Source organism: Pan paniscus, chromosome 19 (assembly GCF_029289425.2).
Source record: "Pan paniscus chromosome 19, NHGRI_mPanPan1-v2.0_pri, whole genome shotgun sequence".
NCBI classification, from domain to species: domain Eukaryota; kingdom Metazoa; phylum Chordata; class Mammalia; order Primates; family Hominidae; genus Pan; species Pan paniscus.
The window spans coordinates 62479396-62498950 of record NC_073268.2 but is presented as its reverse complement, the minus strand read 5'-3'; the positions used below and the strand labels follow the sequence as shown (position 1 = coordinate 62498950).

General features: G+C 45.2%; 1 protein-coding gene across 4 annotated transcripts in view; it reads left to right on the top strand.

The window, feature by feature from the left end:
• Positions 1 to 19555, top strand: part of SHISA6 (shisa family member 6) — a 324824-nt gene that overhangs the window by 6509 nt on the left and 298760 nt on the right. For all 4 annotated transcript variants that reach the window (XM_008971359.5, XM_008971358.5, XM_008971357.5 and 1 more), the window contains exon 2: positions 15676 to 15836. In XM_008971359.5, the coding sequence (XP_008969607.2) occupies positions 15676 to 15836 (161 nt within the window). The remainder of the gene's footprint in view (positions 1 to 15675; positions 15837 to 19555) is intronic.

Sequence of the window (19555 nt, the reverse complement as noted above, 5' to 3'; positions counted from 1 at the left end):
TTACCTTGGGAAACTCCACCCCATTATTTCTTCCTGAGTTATGTTTATGACCTCACCTCTCTGGCGTCTTTCTTTTTTTTTTTTTTTTTGAGACGGAGTCTTGCTTGGTGGCCCAAGCTGGAGTGCAGTGGCACGATGTCTGCTCACTGCAACTTCCACCTCCCTGGTTCGAGCTATTCTCCTGCCTCAGCCTCCCAAGTAGCTAGGACTACAGGCGCCCGCCACCACACCTGGCTAATTTTTTGTGTTTTTAGTAGAGACAGCGTTTCACCATGTTAGCCAGAATGGTCTCGATCTCCTGACCTCATGCTCTGCCCACCTCTGCCTCCCAAAGTGCTGGGATTACAGGTGTGAGCCACCGAGCCTGGCCTCTAGTGTCTTTCTTTGCAGGTATTGTAGAGAGATAAGAGGCCTGGGTGCAAGGGTTACCAGTGAATCCTCAGAGGGTCTCAGTCCCTTGAACTCAACCCTTGAGCAAGCTTAATTTTAAAACAATTCAGGATACATTGCTAACTCTATAGTTTTTTAATCTCTCGAAGTGAAACCAGAACTTCTGAAAAAGCAGGATAGTACATTCTATTCTTTTGTCATCTATTACAGAATTATAACATTTTCATTGCAGGCAATTCATTTAATCTAGTTACCTAGTTTTACAAGTGAGGCAACTGAAATTCAGAGAGGCTAGATCACAGTGCCAAGGAGCCCAGCTAGTGGGTGGGTGAGCTTGGAGGTTAAGCCAGGGCGCCTGTGTTCTAGTGCTCAGACTCATCTCATTCAATGAAAATATATTCTGCTTCTTTACTCTTTGCACGTTCCTTAGTTAGTCATCACCAAATAACTTTGGGATCCTTAGAGATGTGAGTTACAGCCTTCTCCTTTCTCTTTCTTTCCTACGTTTCTTTACCCCTCCTGGTTCACTGTTTCCACTGAATGTCTCCACTAAAATGATTTCTGTCGATCTTCCCCGGTCCTTTTGCAGTTTTTTCACGTTCCTTTCTAAAGGGCAATAACCTAATCTAAGCATAATCCTTTTATAAGGTCTGAGTAATGCGGACCATTGAAGAAGGAAAATAACAGCACAACCAAAGAGTTGTGGACTGGGGCAAAAAGTCACCGAATGAAACTGTGGGCAGAAATCTGTCATTAAAAATTCAGGGCCAGGCACAGTGGCTCACGCTTGTAATCCCAGCACTTTGGGAGGCCGAGATGGGCAGATCACGAGGTCAGGAGATCGAGACCATCCTGGCTAACATGGTGAAACCTCGTCCCTACTAAAAATACAAAAAATTAGCCGGGCATGGTGGCGGTGCCTGTAGTCCCAGCTACTGGGGAGGCTGAGGCAGGAGAATGGCGTGAACCTGGGAGGTGGAGCTTGCAGTGAGCCGAGATCACGCCACTGCACTCCAGCCTGGGCGACACAGCGAGACTCCGTCTCAAAAAAAAAAAAAAAAAAATTCAGACTGTGAATGCTTTCTCTCTCTCTCCCAGAGATGAGTGGAAATGCTGAATGCTGAGACCTACCGGATCAATGCAGTTCAGCTCTGTGAGAGGCCAGAGACCTCCCGCCATCCAGTGGCCACGTGTGTGTGTGTGTGCGCGCGCGTGTGTGTGGACGTGTGTGTGCGTGTGTATGTGTGTGTGATTTCAGGGTTATCTTCTGGGTTGGCCCCCTGCATAGAATATAGCTCTGTAAGCCACGGAAGCTCATTCATAGGTGCCAATTTTGCCCTTTCTCAGCTCTGGGCCCAGATACTGCAGGCTAATGAAGCTGGAAATCTGGGCTTAATCATTATGTGAAAATAACCTCTGTGGCATGCAGTTTGGGGGTTTTCCCTGTAATGTGCTTGATACTTCCTTTGAAAGAACCTGGTTGTACATACCTTAATGTGTCACCCTTCCAAGCAGTCACCTTGGGAGGCCGCATGCTGATTTTTCTGCAGAAAATGTTTCCACGGTCCCTCTCTTGAAAGTACATTGAGAGCCCATGGCATGTCATTTTGACTTTATATAAGGGTAACATATTTTAATTTTCCTAGGGTTGATTTGATTCTTGTAAGCAATGGTAAGTCATGGGGCTGAGTCTGATGAATGAAATAGGTGATCAGAAATCAAGAGTGCCTCCAGTAATGAGACTTGCTCTCCTAGGAGCCGTGTCAGCTGTCTCTGAAGGCAGGAGCCCAGAAGAGGCGTTTCAGAGAGGAGTGAATGGCAGCTCTGCACAGGAGTGCCTGGCAATCCACGATGCTCATTTTGAAAAGGACACTCCTCATGAGGAACGACAATTATTGGCCTTAAGAAAATCAGTTTTATGCTTTATCCGTGTGTCAGGCAGGTGGTGGAGGTCTTAAGAGAGAGGGAGAAAAAGGAGTTGAGTCTGCAGCAAGCATTTCACATGAAACTGCTCAGAAAGGGTGAAAAAGTGCATGTCCCACATTTCTGCATGAGATAGTAGACAGTTAGCTTAATTTAGCTTCCTAGTTTGATACTGAGGGTAAAAGGACCCAGTTTTACGGGATGTATGCAGTGAGGCTCGGGGTCAGAGCCAGCGTGTTCACTGTGCCTTCCCTTCTTTCTATCCCAGGGCTGTCGCCTCTGTACTTCTGCATTCAGACGGGGTCACCAGCTGGGCCAGACTGCCTTAGATGATGTAGAAATATTTGCAAGCCCAGGAAGATAAGGCTGCCAGTGAGCACTGCTGATCAATTCCTAATGTGCATTTATCACCACTCGCTCCACCCCCAAATGTCCATTCAGTGGATGAATTGATCACCGAAATGGAGCGAGGGTGGGGCAGGCTGAGTGTAAAGGCAGGTGACAAGGGTTACCAGACTCAGCGTTTGCAGGCAGGGAAGCCATGGCTGTGCTACCTGGGTAGAATGGCATTCCTTCATCTCAGTCAGGATTTAGGGGTTGGTAAAGGGCTGGGCATTTGTACTGCCCCCATGCATAGGCCGGGGCAGAGCCTCTGGTCCTGATGACCCTCTAAAGGCCATTGTTGGGCATTCTGGAGGAGTCAGTCTTGCTGTGAGCCTGGGGAGTCCCTCTTAACTCTGCTCACGTGTCAGGACAGTGGGAGCTCTGTGTCCCAGGAGCTTACACAACCCCATCACTCATGCAAGCCCACAGGCCAGAGTTGGAGAGAACTGGAGATCTCGGTGAGATGAAGACCCAAGGAAGTGGAGAGGATGGTAGAGAGATACTCATAAGAGTGCCGGGTCTTGAGGGCTTTATTCTGTACCAGCATCCAGCTTGCACCTAACCTGCATTATCTCACTGCATCCTCCCATCATCCCGTCTGAGTGTAGGGGCCCATGTTGTAGATGAGGAAACCGACTCAGAGAGGCTTAGTAACTTGCCCAAGGTCACACAGCTAGTACATTGCTGGTGCCCTTCTCTCTCTCAAGTCCAGTAGAACAGTTGGATCTCACCTTCCTGAATGTAATGGAGTCAGTGATACTCAGATTACTTAAGAAAGCAAAGACCTACCTTCCCATGCCCTGGGACTGGTTATCATAGTGAAAGACTGGGAAGATAAGTGACCTACCTATGAGGGCTCTGTGGAACCAGAACGGCGGCCCCCATTTAGATTGCATGCAGGCAGCAAGATCCTCAGGGCAGTGAAAGAGCTCTCTTTCAGGAATATATGATATTGGCTGAGGATAGCAAAGGCAATGCAAAGAAAATATTAAACAAAACAAAACACCCTGATTTTAATTGAGAAAAAAAAACTTGACAATATTGAAAGAACCCCTGGGCAATTCTGCATGAGTCAGTGGAGAGCAGTGACGGGAGCTTGGGTAAGGGGCACAGGAGAGAAAAGAGGCGATTTGGGAGGCAGTATGGACCTAGGGATATTTCTAGTTTTAATTACTGAGATGTAGAGCTCACAAACAGCTCCATTTGTCACAACTCTCCCACCCTGCCCCATTTCTAACACCTAGCGTTGTGCATACAAGACACAGCACTTTAGCCAACTTGCTTCTGCTGTTCCCTGTTCTAGTTTTATTCCTTACTTATTTCTACCCTTGTGGCTGTGCTTCCTAATGACTCACTCTTTCCCTGTGATTCTCTGTTTCTGGTTCTCTCAAGTCCCCTGTCCTGAGGGGCACGTGGAAAGGAAGGAATCCTGGGACACTCTAATAGCCTGTGTTTTACTCTCCATCTCCCAACCTGCCACACGCCTCAAGGTCCGGTTGTCACAGGGCGGTGAGCAGCAGCTGAACTCACATTCCCTGGTGTGCAGCTCTTGCCAGGGGCACCTGAGCGGGAAACTCACCTCTGCTTGAGGGTGTGTGAAAATGTATCTCACTAGTCTTCCGCAGGAACCCAGCGTTCCCGCTCCCTGTTTTCATCCTTCTTGTCCCTGCTTGACTCATGCCTACTCCTTGTTAGAAGAGCAAGAGAACACTTGGACCGTCCTTGCCTAAAGCCCCTGTCCCTCTCTCCAGACCCACGGACGCAGGAGCCCCAGTGGGACTCTGGGTGGCTAGAACCTTGGCCCCATTCCCCAGTGTTTGGGAGAAGAGTAGCTGCTTTCTGCAGTCTTCGCAAACACTCTCATTATTCCTTGCTTTTTTGGCATTTGGACTCGTGTACTGTTCCCATTAGCTTCGGCATTAAAGTCTCATTACTCAGGACATCTGTCCTCTGGACATATTCGTTGTTCCCTTAGCCAAATGTCCTCTTCTGGGAAGCGTGTTTTCCACCCAAACAGCCACTTCTCTCTTCCTTCGCCCTTGCTGTTTCAGTGGGAGGAATATGAATTCTGAAAGGCTTGGCGGAGGGAGGGGGTGGCTGTTAATTTGAAGTGGCATCTGAGAGTCCCTTCCAGAGCCCATCCATCCACTCCTTTCTAAGGTCCTGAGAGTATGGATCTTTGCTAGGAGTCAGGCAGGTTGGTGGCCAAACACCACAGGAGCAAAGAAGGGAGTCGCCAGGGGAGTTTTTCCCCCTCAGTCCTAGGATCAGGCTCGGATACAATCACTAGGGAATTCTGACCTTAGTCACTGCTGTTAGAAGGCTTTGACTGAAGGCGAGACTCCTCTTAATCCATCTCCCTGCAGCGACAGGGCATGTGGCTGGTTCAAAAGCTGAGGCTGCTCCAGAACTTGGGGAAGAATCTGGATTCCAACTTCCCTGTTGGACTCATGGTTAGCTGTTTCTGACTTTTTGCTGCATCTTGAGAAACTTGCCTGAAGTTTCCCAGGAATGGTGTCCCATAGTCTTGGGAGACTATTTATGCAATGGGAAACATCAATGTGTTTCAGTGCTCAGATAATCAACAGCCAGCTTCTTACCCACCCTCAAGCATTCGCAAAGAAGAATATCGGGCTTTTGAGCCGAGGATCTCTTACACCTCTCCCTTGCTTTTAAGTCACATCATTAAAATGTTTCTTCGTGTCACTTTTGGTGTTCTGTCCACTGCTGCGTCTTCTCCATCTGTCCTTGTTTTGATTCCTGTTCACTTCTGTCGAGCTGTGTTCCTTCTCCCCTCTCCGTCCGACTTGCCTTCTTGAACTTGTCCTGCCACAACTTCATTAAGCCGCATGGATTTAGATGCCACTAATTCAAAATTTATCCAAATTGGACCTGGGCAAAGTTTTTTTTTTTTTTTCTTTGTCTGATAAAAATCTTTGATGAACAGATTAATAGCTCAAACAAGACTGCAGAGATTTCGCAGGGGACATACACCATGGAGAAGGTTAGATTGTTTACAGGCGGGCTCTTAGTAGACAATTGGCATGTTAATTACAAATCATTCTTATCTATTCATTGAAGTAGCTCTTCGAAGATCAGTTTTATTTTATTTTTTTAATTGAGTTTGAAATCCTGCATTGGCCCGGGAAGCAGTAAAAATGCATTTCCTTTAAAGTGTTTTGGAATTTTTATGTCTGTTTCATTGATAGGGATTAGCCTGCCCTTATTTCTACTGAATTGGTGATGCTTGACTGGAAGCTGCTTTAAATCTCCTTTTCAATTCCCTCTGGGGGTTCCTGCTAATTTTCCCTCTTCTTGTTTCTTTTCTTTTCTATTTCCCTGAGTTTTTAGAATCCAACTCTCTCTCTTTCGGCTTTGAGAATTTATGTTATAAACTTTGCCACATCCTTGTGCTCGCTTTTCTGCTTCTTGTCACAGTCATAACCAGCTGGGCCTGAGAGGTTATGGATCTGGAGGCAGACTTTGGAAAACTTGTCCGGACTGCGAGCCCTGCCTTGGCTCTCTCTGTGGTTCTCTCTCAGTGGCCTAAGGACTCTCTTGCTTGTGAATCACCATTCCCAACACCACTGTTTGGATTGAGGAGACAGCATCACACCTACTGTAGGAAGTGGTAGGAGGCCCTTAGCCAGCAGCCCTGCTCCTTATAGAAAAGAACTTTGACTTCCTTCTCTTAGTCTGCTTATGTGGCTCTCAAGGGACATCTAGCAAAGCCTTCTTTCACCTTTGGAGGTTGTCATCCATCTTTCCCTGCCTTAGAGCATTTCCTGGGAGCTGAGCTACAAGACAGAGTAATCCCAACTCTGTCACTTTCTGTCTTGATGACCTTGGGTGAGTCCCTTGGCCCCTCTGCTGTGGGATGTGAGCTGTAGTGTTGTGGAAGTGTGTTCTTCTTTGGCCCATTCTGCCCTCAGCACACCTGAAAGATAGATGCTGACACAGTCCACATCTGTACTTACAGGTTCAACAGCTCTGGGATGTGGGAGGAGATGTATTTTCCTTGCATACGCCACTCAGATAAGAATGTTGTCTGCAGGTGGCCTCGTGAGGATGCTGCTTTTAGCATCTTCAACTCATAGGATCTCTTGGTGGAAGAGGACTTATGAGGCATTTTAGTGACTCTCCCTTTTGGCACCACCTTCCCCTCCTCTCATGCACAGCAAGTGGCCACCCATGCATCTAGGGCAGGGCTGCCCCTACCTCTGGAGGCAGTTGGTCTATTGTTAGAATGCAATTCTAGTTGATTCTCATGGGGAGCCAAAATTACTTCTTTGGCCTGAGATCCACTTCCTGGAGTAACTCAGAAGGAGCGTATCCTTTCTTTTGCAGGATGGCAAAACATCTGTTTGAAGATGGCATTCAAGGCCCACATTCAGTCTTCCCTTCTCCCTAATAAATAGGCACTCCTAGTTAAGAGTCTGTCCTCATGGGACGTGGGTTCAACTTCACACTGGGGCAGAGGCTGTCCACCCAGAAATGGGGTTATAATTCTATGGTAAAACCCCAAAGGAGATTTCTAAGAGCAACATGTGGATCTCAGTAATTCAGATGCAACTTAAAGATCTGGTTTCTTCTGGGAAGTTCTTTGGTCTGCAGCCCTACACAGCAGCTTTGCTTTGTGGCAGGGATCCATCTCCCATACCACTATGTCAACAGGACAGGAGTGTTTGCCTGTTTTGTTTACACCTGTATTCTAGTGCCTAGAGTAGTGCCTGGCACAGAGTAGGTGCTTAAGAAATATAACTGAATGACAGGCTGAATACATGAGTTAAAGTCAGTAGGAATTAAAGTGGTCTTTTTTGTGTACCCTGCCCTTCTGATATTTGCATTAGTGTGAAGATCCTTGAGTAGGGAAATGACAATAATGTTTCTAATTGTTTTAAAGAAGGAAGAGAAAAATAGAGGAAGGGAGGAGGGAGGAAAGAAGGAAAGAAAAGGAAGAAAGAAAAAGGGAGGGAGGGAGAAAGAATAAATAACTGAATCTTTTATAGAACGTGTTGCCCTGGCCAGTTTGATCTGTTTGCCCTTCTGTGCCCCATTTGACTCCTGATTTCTTTTGCTCAAGCTGTGAATACCTTCATTTGCAGCGGGGCTTCATCTGGATACTTCTTTGCAGGCTAGTGGAAGCAAATCCATGGTGACCTGGCAGGAAGGAACAGACTCTCTTTGCATTTGGCTGTCAAAGTCCAAGTTCAGGATTCAGCAGAAACGGGTGTGTGGTCATATGGATTTCCATCCTTAAGCCTGAGTGGGAAATATGGGGCGTGGATGGTCTCTTCCAGGATGACCCACGGCCACAGCTGTGCTGTGTGGCTCCCCCACCACACCAAGAGTGTTGCCAGTTTGGCATAACTGCACCAGTCCTCTAAGACTCTCCTCTTCTGCCTATGCTTTTGTTGTCGTCCTATAGGCTGAGCCGATGTAGATATTAGGAGGTTGTAGACATTTGGATTTATTTATTAGTCAAATATTTATGTAAGTGCTTAATAGGTGCCAGGCTCCTTGTAAGCCTCGTAAGCACTTTACAACTATTACATCATTTAATCTTTATGATAACCCTAAGAGGCAGACATTATTTTTTGCCTCATTATTTTGGTCTTATTTTTTCAATAAGGTCACAGAGCTACAGGACACTTAAGTAGCTTGCTAACAACCGCCAAGTGGCCAGCATTCCAACTTAGGCTTTCTGGCTTGAGAATCTCAGTGTGTGGCCGTTAGGCTGTGCTGCCTACGTGTTGCCTCACTTCCAGGTTTAGGTCTGAGCCCATTGCAAATAAAGAAAATAACACTGGCCGGGCACGGCAGCTCACACCTGTAGTCTCAGCACTATGGGAGGCCAAGGTGGGTGGATCACCTGAGGTCAGGAGTTCGAGACCAGCCTGGCCAACATGGTGAAACCCCATCTCTACTAAACATACAAAAAGTAGCTGGGCGTGGTGACAGGGGCCTTTAATCCCAGCTACTCGGGAAGCTGAGGCAGGAGAATCACTTGAACCAAGGAGGCGGAGGTTGCAGTGAACTGAGATCACACCGCTGCACTCCAGTCTGGGTAACAGAGCGCGACTCTATCTCAAAAAACAAAACAAAACAACAACGCCAACAATCACAAGAATCGTAATGGTGGCAGCAGCCCATTTGCACCTTGTACACAGGTACAGTTATGAACTCATCTGTCCCCTGGTTGACCATGTGGCCCTGCTACCAAATCTTGGTAGCATTTTTTGGTTTCCCAGCTCCCAATAATAATAGGTGCACCTGACACATCCACGTTTTCAACGAATTCTCAAACAATTCAAGTATTTCTGAAAAGTCTGGGTTTGATATTGACGCTACCACATTTCTCAGGCCTGGGGGAATTTTCATATGATTAATGTAAGGAACGGAGTATGTGAAGATGATGCTGTTAGGATTGAATGGGGCCCCCAGGGGATGCACATCTACTCTCTACCTGGCTCCCAGCTGGCCTAGTGACAGCGCCAGGACAGGCACCCACTGGGATGGAGAAACTCGCTCGGCTTGCCTGAAAAACAAAACAGGCAGGCCGTGCCTTCCCTCACTGAGTCCTGCGATGTTTATTGGCCATGATGAATTTCAATTGTGCTGGGGACAACTCAGACCTGCAGAACAGCTCAATGCAGATGCACAGACATTGTTAACACAACAAATGAGATCTCCACAGCCGTTCTGAGCCTCTCTGTATGAGGAGAGCAGTCTTGTGCACACACAAAGCCAGCAGCTGTGTTTTTCAAGTGGACTCCGAGAGAACCGGTAATAGGGAAAACTAAATTAAGCCGTTCTCCTTGGTCCATGTTTGTTAAAAATACATTCATTTCAATTGTCCTGGCTACATATTTTAGACAATGGAAGCACTCCGACTGTCCAGTAGGTAAGTGTGAGATGAGGTTAAAGAGGACACCAGCAGTTCCTAAGAGGTCATTATCAAGTAAAAGCACAGGGGCGGATGTGGTGGCTCATGCCTATCATTCCAGCACTTTGGGAGGCTGAGGGAGGCAGATTGCCTGAGTTTAGGAGTCCGAGACCAGCCTGAGCAACATGGTGAAACTCTGTCTCTACAAAAAATTAAAAAATTAGCTGGATGTGGTGGTGCTTGCCTGTAGTATCAGCTACTGGGGAGGCTGAGGTGGGAGGATCGCTTGAGCCTAGGAAGCCGAGGCTGCAGTGAGCCGTGATCTCGCCACTGCACTCCAGCCTGGGCGACCGTGTGAGATCCTGTCTCAAAAAAAAAAAAAAAAAAGAAAGAAAAGAAAGGAGAGAAGGAAGGCAGGAAGGGAAGAAAGAGGAAAAGCTCAGTTATCTGGGACTCAAATAACCCATATCCTTTATTTAACTGGAATAAAGTATCTACATTCTGCTTTCAAGAGAAATACAAAAGAATTAGCTATCAGAGACTTACCTAAAGGAAACAAAAACAAGCAATTTCCACCATCTGTCTTGTAGTTTTTATATGAACAGTTCCATTTCCTAGACTGTCTACATATTACTTAGGTTTTCATCTGTGAAGAGAACTAAAGATTAGACTGATGGCCCTCTCGTGAAGAACCTTGAATTTTATAAAAAAATTAATTATATTCAGTATACTTTACTTAATTAGGCAGGAATGCTTTTAGAAAGTTCTTCAAAAACAAGAGTGTTCTCATTAGTCCTTAGAAATAAGAACATTAACCAGAATAGCTTATTCACGGAATAGTTCATCCATTTGGCCTTTTATCATACTTATCCAACAGCATCAATTTCTTCCTACCATCCCGAAAAGAGAAAGGGCATGATTAGGGCTCGAAACTATCCAGTTTGCCTTGCATTTGGCACAGAATAACTTACTGAATAATAGCTGAGCTTGTTTTCTCCTTTCCACAGCATTTAGACAGCTCAGAAATCCAGAGACGTGGCAGAGGCCGAAGGTTTGTTTCCATTGCACCACTTCAGTGAGCAGCAGTATTCATGGGGTCCTCATGGAGGGCATGTTGATTGAGATTTAAAAGAATTCCCAGGTGAACTAAGGGGCTCTAGGTTCCCCCACTTAATTTGGGGGGAACTAAGTTTGACCATTTGTTCAGCGAATGAAGATTGGGACAAAAAATAATCCAAGTTTTCATTTTGGTGCTCTTTCACCATATTTATTTTAAAATTTGAAAACTCCATGAAGTCCAGGGACAAGTGGGTAGTTCCTGCCAGACTACTGGGAAATGCTTGGAGGAACAGGGCCCTCACTTCCCACTGGCCTTATGCAGAGCAGGGGTCTGGTGAAGTATATTGGTGTTCTAGTCAGGATTTCATTTGGCAAAAAAGATGGCTGCTAAAATAGTGTAAAAGGTTGTAGAGCTGTTGATGTGAATGACACACTAAGGTGAATAGCACTGAGCAGTTCAGCCACAGCTGAGTTCTTAGGTCTGGGTAGATCTTTGCCCTACCGATTAAACACTCTCTAAAATCTTGTGTTCAGGGACCATTACAGGGACATAGTAGGTGAAGAAGACCAATGTGACTAAGTGGATGGATGGATGGATGGATGGAGTGTTGGGTGGAGGGATGAATGGAGGAATGGATGAATGGATGGAGTGTTGGATGGAAGGATGAAGTCTTCAATGATGGATGGAGTGTTTTATGGATTGATGGATAGAGTGTTGGATGGATGGATGAGGGGATGAATTGGGGGAGATGGATATAATTTTGGATAGATAGGAGGTGGCTGGATGGATGGGATATGGGATGGAAAGAGGGAGGGAAGGATGAATGGAGGGAGGGAGAGGTGGGTGGCTAGATGGATGGATAATCCAATGGTATATAGTCAGCCCCTGTAGTTTAACCTACCTATGTTTGGAATATGAATTCAGCACTTACTAGCTGTGTGACCTTGGGTAACATACATAACCTCTAAAAGTTTTAATTTTCTTAACAACGAAATAGGGCTACCGATGGCACATCCCTTGTAAGAGCATTCTGAGAAATGTATGATCCAATGCATGTAAGAGCCAGTGTCTGGGACATAGTAATCACTCAATAAATGATAGTCTTTAATATCTTGAGCAGACAAGACTGTGATGAGGCAAAGTTATGAACAAGGTTTTGTTTATTTTTCTGTTGTTAAGGGAAATCACTTGCCATTTTAAGAACTAGTTCATATCCTGAATGCAGGTGGCAACACGTTAAAATGTTGACTGGGCTTGGTCCCTGCAGGTGTTGAGATAACTAAGCACTTACGGAAATTCAGATACACTTTCATTTCCTCAGGACCACTGACAACAATAACCAAGGTTTTAAGCAAATACATAATTGGTATTGAACTGAATCACTCATTTACTAATTGTTTCTCCATGCCCAAATATTAACTGGCATTTGCTAAATTAGCCGACCCAGCTGGAGGGACCAGGAGGACTCATTAAAGCTGATGATTTGTAGGAAGTGAAATGTATGTAAGAGGCAGTCCCAGTGAACAGAAGGATGCCCGGGCTCAAGTCAGAAGCCTTGAAGTTAAATCCCTGTTCCAATATGTGTTAGTACTGGAATTAGCCTGAACCTCAGTTCCTTGTTAAAAATTGTGGTAATAATAGCTGCAAAGGTCACAGGGATAGGATGGGAATCACATGAGACAGGGCAGGTGAATGTATCGAGGAATTATTAAGTGCTATCCAAATGTAAGATGATACTTTTGCTATTAAGGTGATTAATACACAATACCAAGTACTGAAGAAAGCTTAAGTTTCCTGGCCTGATCACAATGACTGTTTTCCCTGATCAGATTTGCTGCCTGATTAATTTACTCTCCCCTGCTCACCACACACCCGAGAAAGCCAAGAAATACACAGACAGAAGGGAGCATCAAACCTAGGCAATAATCCAGATAATTCAGGCAAAAGAATTCTTTTGTTTAATATATCAGATATTGCAGCAAAAAGGGCTCGCTGTGGGTGGGGGATGGTTGGAAGGAGCATACTACTAAGGTGAGTCTTCACTTCAGATTCCTAAATCAGACACATCTGTCGTCCACATGGGGGGTGACAGGGCCCTGCTGACAGCCTGTCCTGTCCCGAGTCCCTCACTTGGCCGTCTCTGTGTCTCTCTCCGTCTGACTCTTCCCCTCCGAATGTCTCTCTCTGACCCCCTTTCCCTGTCTCTTCTGAATCGCATTTTATCTCTGGATTTCCCTTTGGTTCTCTGTGGCTTACTCTCCCTCTTGCTCTTCCTACCCGCTTGCCTGTCCCTCGGACTCTGCCTCCTCTCCTCTCTCTGTCTCCTGGTGCCTGTCACTTTCGCTAACTCTCTTCTCTGAACCTTCCCTGCTCTCTCTTGCTTGGGGTTTCAGACCCACTCTCACTCTCCTTCTGTCTCCTTGGCTCCATCTCCCATTTCTCTCCTCTCTCCACCTGTTTTCTCTCCTCTCTTTCTCTCTGGACCTCTGCCCCCAGCCCTCCCTTTCTCTCCCTCTCTGTTTGCTACTGTCTCACTCTCCCTGTTGTTCTCTCAGATGCTGGAAGCTGCTGCCCACTCTTTTGCAAAATCTGCTGTGCTGTTCCTCAGTGACCAATTTTCTTTCCTACGGTTAGAAAGTAGCTCAGGCCTTAACCCATTTCCTCCGGCGTATTCAAATTAATTAGGTGAGACCAGAATCGCACATTTCAGAACTAGAATAATATTTATTGAGTACCCTGGAGAGAAGGGGATGGAAGATGGAGAGGAACCAGAGCAAGGAGGGGGTCACCAATGGAGGGAGGGGGAGGGGGAGTAGGCAGAGGGACTCACTCTTAAGGCCACGTGGTCTGGGAATGAGGGCTGCCTTTCTAGTTGCCAGAGGGTACTGGGAAAGGAAGGATCCTGGAGAATGGTCACACATGGGTGTGGGACCAGGAGCATTTCCATAGCTGCCATGCACTTTACAACATGTGGCAGGGTTCCCATCCTTAGGTAGCCTGTCAGGCAGCCCTTGTTTGAGAAACACCTTTTGCTGTACACCCCTCTCTCTTGGCTGTGCTGACCAGCTCAGTGCAGCCTACTGGGCATCAGGAGCCCTCTCCCAGAAGAAGATACATCGCATAGCGCAAGCTGCTTTCTTCTTTTCTCACATGACCTAGAGACAGCCCCTGGTAACCACAGTTCTGCTTTCTGTCTTTACGGATTTACCTAACTGGGTATGTTATAGAAGCATGGTCTTTTATGGTGTGCTTCTTTCACTTAGCATGATGTTTTCAAGGTCCATCCATGTGATAGCAGGTATCAGTATGCCTTTTTTAAATGACTGAATAATATTCCATTGTGTGAATAGACCACATTTTGTTTTTCCTTTCAGCAGTTGATGGACTTTTGGGTTGTATCTACCCTTTGGCTGTTATTAATACTGCTGCTATGAACCTTTGTACACAAGTTTAATGCAACATATATTTTTCATTGTTCTTGGGAATACCTAGGAGTAGATTTGCTGGGCCATATGTTAATTCTGCGTTTAAGGAACATTGCAGTTTTGAGGAGCTGCTAAACTGTTTACCAAAGGGATTGAAGGGTTTTCCATTTCCACCAGTAGTGTATGAAGCCTCCAATTTCTCTACCTCCTTGCCAACACTTGGTATTATGTGGCTTTTTGGTTATAGCTATCCTAGTGTGTATGAAAGGGTATCTCAGTGTGATTTACAGTTTTGGGACTAATATCTAGGTATATAATCCATTTTGAGTTAGTTTTTTATATGGTGTGAGGTAAGGATCCAACTCCCTTCTTTTTCATGTGGCAATCCAGTCAGTTGTCCCAGGACCATTTTGTGAAGAAACTATTCTTTCCCCCACAATTTACTCAGATGCATTTTTAAACTGCTGCAGTTGTCACTTTTCATGAGGGCATAGTGTTGGAGCTGGACTCCTGGTAAGAGGGAAGCCTTGGGGTGGGCAGGGCCCCACCCATCAGAGACACCCCTTGAGAAGATGGAAGAGTCTTTGCCTGGCATGTGCAAAACGGGAGTGCATTGAGGACTGGGGACCTGGCTCTGAAGTGACAGTATCCAGGTGTAGTTTCTTGTGGCTGTCCACACTCATCTGTTTCCCACTGCCAGTGGGTATCTCACATGTCACACCCACAAAGGGCATCCTGTTTGAAAGCAAATAGGAGAGCGATTCCCCCTAAATTATGAACCCCTAGATGGCAGGAATTGGGTCCCATTGATCTGTGTCTCTTCAATGACTGATGCATGCTGAATCGTCAGTCAATGCATGTTTGGTTGTTGAAGCTAGGCGCTGAGTTAACAAAAGCTGCTTTCTCTGAGTAACTGGACCTCTTGCAGGGGGGCGGGTCTCTCCTGCTATGGCAGAGTCTCTGCCTGTCTCTCTTTCTTCCTGTGTATTTTTCCCCTGTGTTTGTGATTGCTCCCTCCTCTAAACTCCAGTTGTCTTCACTGTCTGCAGCATCCACATGTTTTGATTTTTATCTTTTCATCTCTATGTCCTGTCTTTGCAGCTCAATCACACCCTTCCTTGATAGCAGGAGCTGTGTGTTGTACTTATTTGGGTCTCCAGTATCTAGTACATGATACTCAGTGTGTGGTTTTGGATGATGAAGTGGTCCCCTGATATTAGTGACCTGCTGCTGAATTTGAGGCCGATGGTTTCAGCCCTTCACCATAGTGGCATTCCACTGGCCAGCTGCTATAGATACCTGCCTGGCATAGGTGGATATTTGGGGAGCCAGTATTTTGAAAGGGCTCAGAGTTTACTGATGTGAAATAAATTAAAGAAAGAAACCATAGTCCCAGCCTTTTAGTCTGTACCTCCAGGCATGGTAACCTTTACCCTGTGTCCCCCCGAGACCAACACAAGATGTAGCTGACTATTGAGAGCTGAATGCTGTCTCTCTCTCTTCCTGCATCTCTGTAAATCAAAGGGCATATGAAAGTAAGCTAACTTCCCTCATGGTTGTGCACACCTGCTCAGTGAATCTCATTATGTGATCTCCTCCTTGTTTAGGGCTCTGGCTGACATCTTAAGACAACAGGGACCAATCCCCATAGCACACTGTGAAAGAGAAACTATCTCGGCTATCGATACCTCTCCCAAAGAGAACACGCCGGTCAGATCGTCCTCCAAAAACCACTACACTCCTGTGCGTACGGCCAAGCAGACTCCAGGTAAGTAACAGCTGGGCACCTTGATTCTTTGCTGAGGCTGGTGAGAGGTTTCAGGATGTTTCTGCTCTGGTGGGGCAGGTTGTGGACCATGATGGTGTGATGAGGGACTCTCATGGACAGGCAGGCTTGCAAAAGATTTTTGGGACTCTCTCCCTGGGGTGAGTTTGGAATGGGCAAGACTGCTGCCGGTCAGTGTCTGGGCTGGATGAGGACTGACAATTTCAGGCACTTGTGACCTAGTGAGTGGTTGGTATAATTCTCTTACCGGAAAAGGAGCTTGCAGCATCCATAGCAGGGTATGGCCATCCATTCGCCCACGTGGTGGGAAACTTTAGGCTGAGTAGGATGCTAGATATGTGACAAGAAATTACTGTACCCCAATGTAGAGCCTGCTCAACTACTGGGAGTTGAGTGACCTTTTCCTGTGCTCTGTAGATTCCCTGGATGTATGATGAGTTGCCATAAAATAACAATATGCCTTTTACTTTTTGTACTTATCATAGCTATAACTGTGAAGAAAATGGCAGGGCTTATTTTCCTTGTCTTACGGGTCAATATATGCAGCTCAAAGAAATTTAGTAACTTGAACAAGGTCACTGAGATGTTAATAATAATTAAAGAATCAGTAATAACAGTAATATAACCTAAATATTTATTGGAATCTTGTTCTGTGCCAAGAGTCATGCTGAGCCTTTTACATATATTTTCTTATTTATTCTCCACAGCAATCTTAGAAGTACTTATATTATCCCCATTTTGTGTGAGAAATGGAAAGGTTAAGTAACTTTCCCAAGGTCACATGATTAGTAAGAGAGAAAAACAAGATTCAAGTCATCTCTTGTAGTGAGTGTTTCCAGATAGCCTCTTACTGGTACTAATCCTAGTCCCAGAGAAAGCTTTTACTTTGATGCTTGGATCTGAAATCTGCACATCTATTGCTCAACAGTTTTCAGAGGATGGGCAATGTGATCTGAACTAAACCTGCAATAAGGATATATAACCACTAGGTGGCAGTGGGTGTGATCAAATCCAAACTATAGCAAAGGTGCTGATGAGACCAAATTTATTTTCCATTCATTCTTTAATTTTCTTAAATTTATTACGTCAGAAACCTAATATTTGCTTTTAAAATAGCATTCTTAAATCTTTTGAGAACCTAATAAAGGCAGATGACACTCCCTCCTGAAAAATACAAATACATATACATATTCATATTCAATCAACAGTTTGTATATGATTGAGGGGAATTAATAGATTCATCCAAAGTTAAAAACCTCTGCTGTAAAGGTAAAGATGAGGGCTCCACCTTTGCAAAATGTCTAAGATGCATTTTCAGCTTTAATACCATAGATCCTTAAAACAAGCAATAGAAGGAATCTTGGCAAAAACTTCTGGACCAGTGGTCATCTACATGGCAGCGTTTTAGAATCACCTGAGGAGGTCTTAAAATTGCTGATGCCTGGGCTCCACAGAATCACTAGAATTTCTAGGGATGGTGCTGGCATCACATTAGTGTTTTAAACAATCTCCCCAAAGTGATTCTAACATGCGTCTAGTGGTGAGAATCACTGGTTCTGAAGGATTCATTCATTTTATGAGTGAAGACACTGAAAACCTAAGCCAATGGTTCTTAAACTTGGCTGCACATTGGAATCAACTGGGGATCTTTAAAAATTAAGGATGTCTGGGCCCCATCCCCAGAGACTGACTGAATTGATGTGGAAGTGTGGCCTGAGAATGGAGGTGGGTGGGGGCTGGTGGCTAACACTTCCCAGGTGATTCTAATGTGGAGCTAAGTTTGAGAGTCACTGGGCTGTGGGAGTTGCATAGAGGCACCATTGTAACTAATCCTTTTTGTCATTGATCACTGTTGAACCCAACTCTGGTATTATCACCACGTTTGAGTAGTGTATTTTGATTTTTCCAAGGATTCATCCTTTGAAGTCATTCTCCACCAGAACCTTGTTGTGACTCTGAAACTTCAGGTCACTCTGGCATCAAAAGCACCCCTGGTTGTTTATCTTCCCCTCTCTCTGTTCGGGTTTTCTTTGTCTCATTCTCAAGCGAGCTGGTTCCCCACTGCTGAATACAGACTGATTAGGTGCACAGTCTGGATTTGCCCTTAAATACCCTTCACAGGGCAGGAAGATTTGTCATTTCTTCTGGTTTCTGTATACCTCGTCTCTTCTAGTGAGCTGAGAAGGAAAGCTTCCAGTTACATGATTCACTTCTATGTTTCAAGAAATTCTCCTCAAATTTCTCAAATTGGAACTCTTCACTTTGCGCTTAGAGATGGGAATAGTATCCTGGCCCAGAAAGCATTCTCAGTTGTGATGCTTAAATTTAAAAGCAATTTCATCACAAGCCGCAGCTTCTACAGATTATAATGGACACAATGCTTTTCCAAGCAGTTGATATCCTTTGCCACAAAATATTGCAGTTTGAGCAGAAGTTGAACAGAACTTTGCATGAGTGTTCAAAGTGGAAATTTACTGTAATTTTGCCACTCATCAAATCAAGAAACCATCAATTGTAGGAGTATGGTAGTAAGTTTTTAGGGGGCTATTAAGGGAGATATCCAGCAACACCAACAGGCATCAGAGCATATGAGTAGCTTTGCTACTCAAGATGGTGTTGGTGGGTCAGCCACATCAGCATCACCTGAGAGCTTGTGGGAAATGCAGAATCCCAGACTCTACCTCTCCTGCTGAATTAGAACCTGTAATTTGGTGAAATCACTTGGCAATTAGAGTTTGAGAAGCACTGGGAAAGCTTGAGCATTGAAGTATGTTCCTCAGTTTGCTTTTTGGCCCTGTCTCTTACTATGTATGTGATCTTGGGCAAGATTCTTTGTCTTTCCAAGTTTCTTTGTCTGCTATTGAAGCCAATCATACCTGTAGGTCAGAGTTGTTTTAATGGTATAATCAGTTAAACCAAGTAAAGCACTTAAGACAGGTCCCCATACATAGCAAACACTGACTGTTAGCCATGACCAGGCTATGAAGGCACATCCACAGCTCATGGAAAATGAATCAAATGAATGAAAGAACCAAAGGCAATGCATTGGTGTCCTTAGACCAGGCAGGGCACATGGGGTTGTGTGTGGGATGAAGGTCCCTGGACTCAAGCCTTCCTGTGGTTGGCTCCTGTCTGAGGCACATCCTCTGGGGATGAAAGGAATTTGTGGAGCTTGGTCAGGGTTTTGGACATTGAAAGCACATGCTTGGTTGGTTTGGGATGTGGGTTGAGAGTCCTGCAGTAGTAATGAAAACAATAATAACACAAGTACCATAGATTGAGAACTTACTATGTATTGGGTACTCTGCTAGGCACTTTATGCGTAATAGCGAATGGATCCTGCAATATTTCTTAGATGTGAAAGTTTCTAATCCCACATTAGCAGAAAAATCCTGTCCCCTTCTATAAGAGCCTTTTACCCCAACTCTTCCAGGAAGCAGCTTTCCAACTTTAAAGATTGCCCCATAAGGAACACTTGGTTTGAATGTAGAAAACCAGTGAACCCTGCTTTAATCCCTTACCCCTCAAATCTGGCTGCCTGCAGACCCTTGCTACCCAAAGTGTGGTCCATGGACCAGCAGCAACTGCATTCCATTGGAACTTGTTAGAAATGCAGAATCTTGGGCTCTTCCTCAAACCTACTGAATCTGAAGCTGCATTTTAACAAGATCCTCAGAGGATTTGTACACATGATAAAGTTG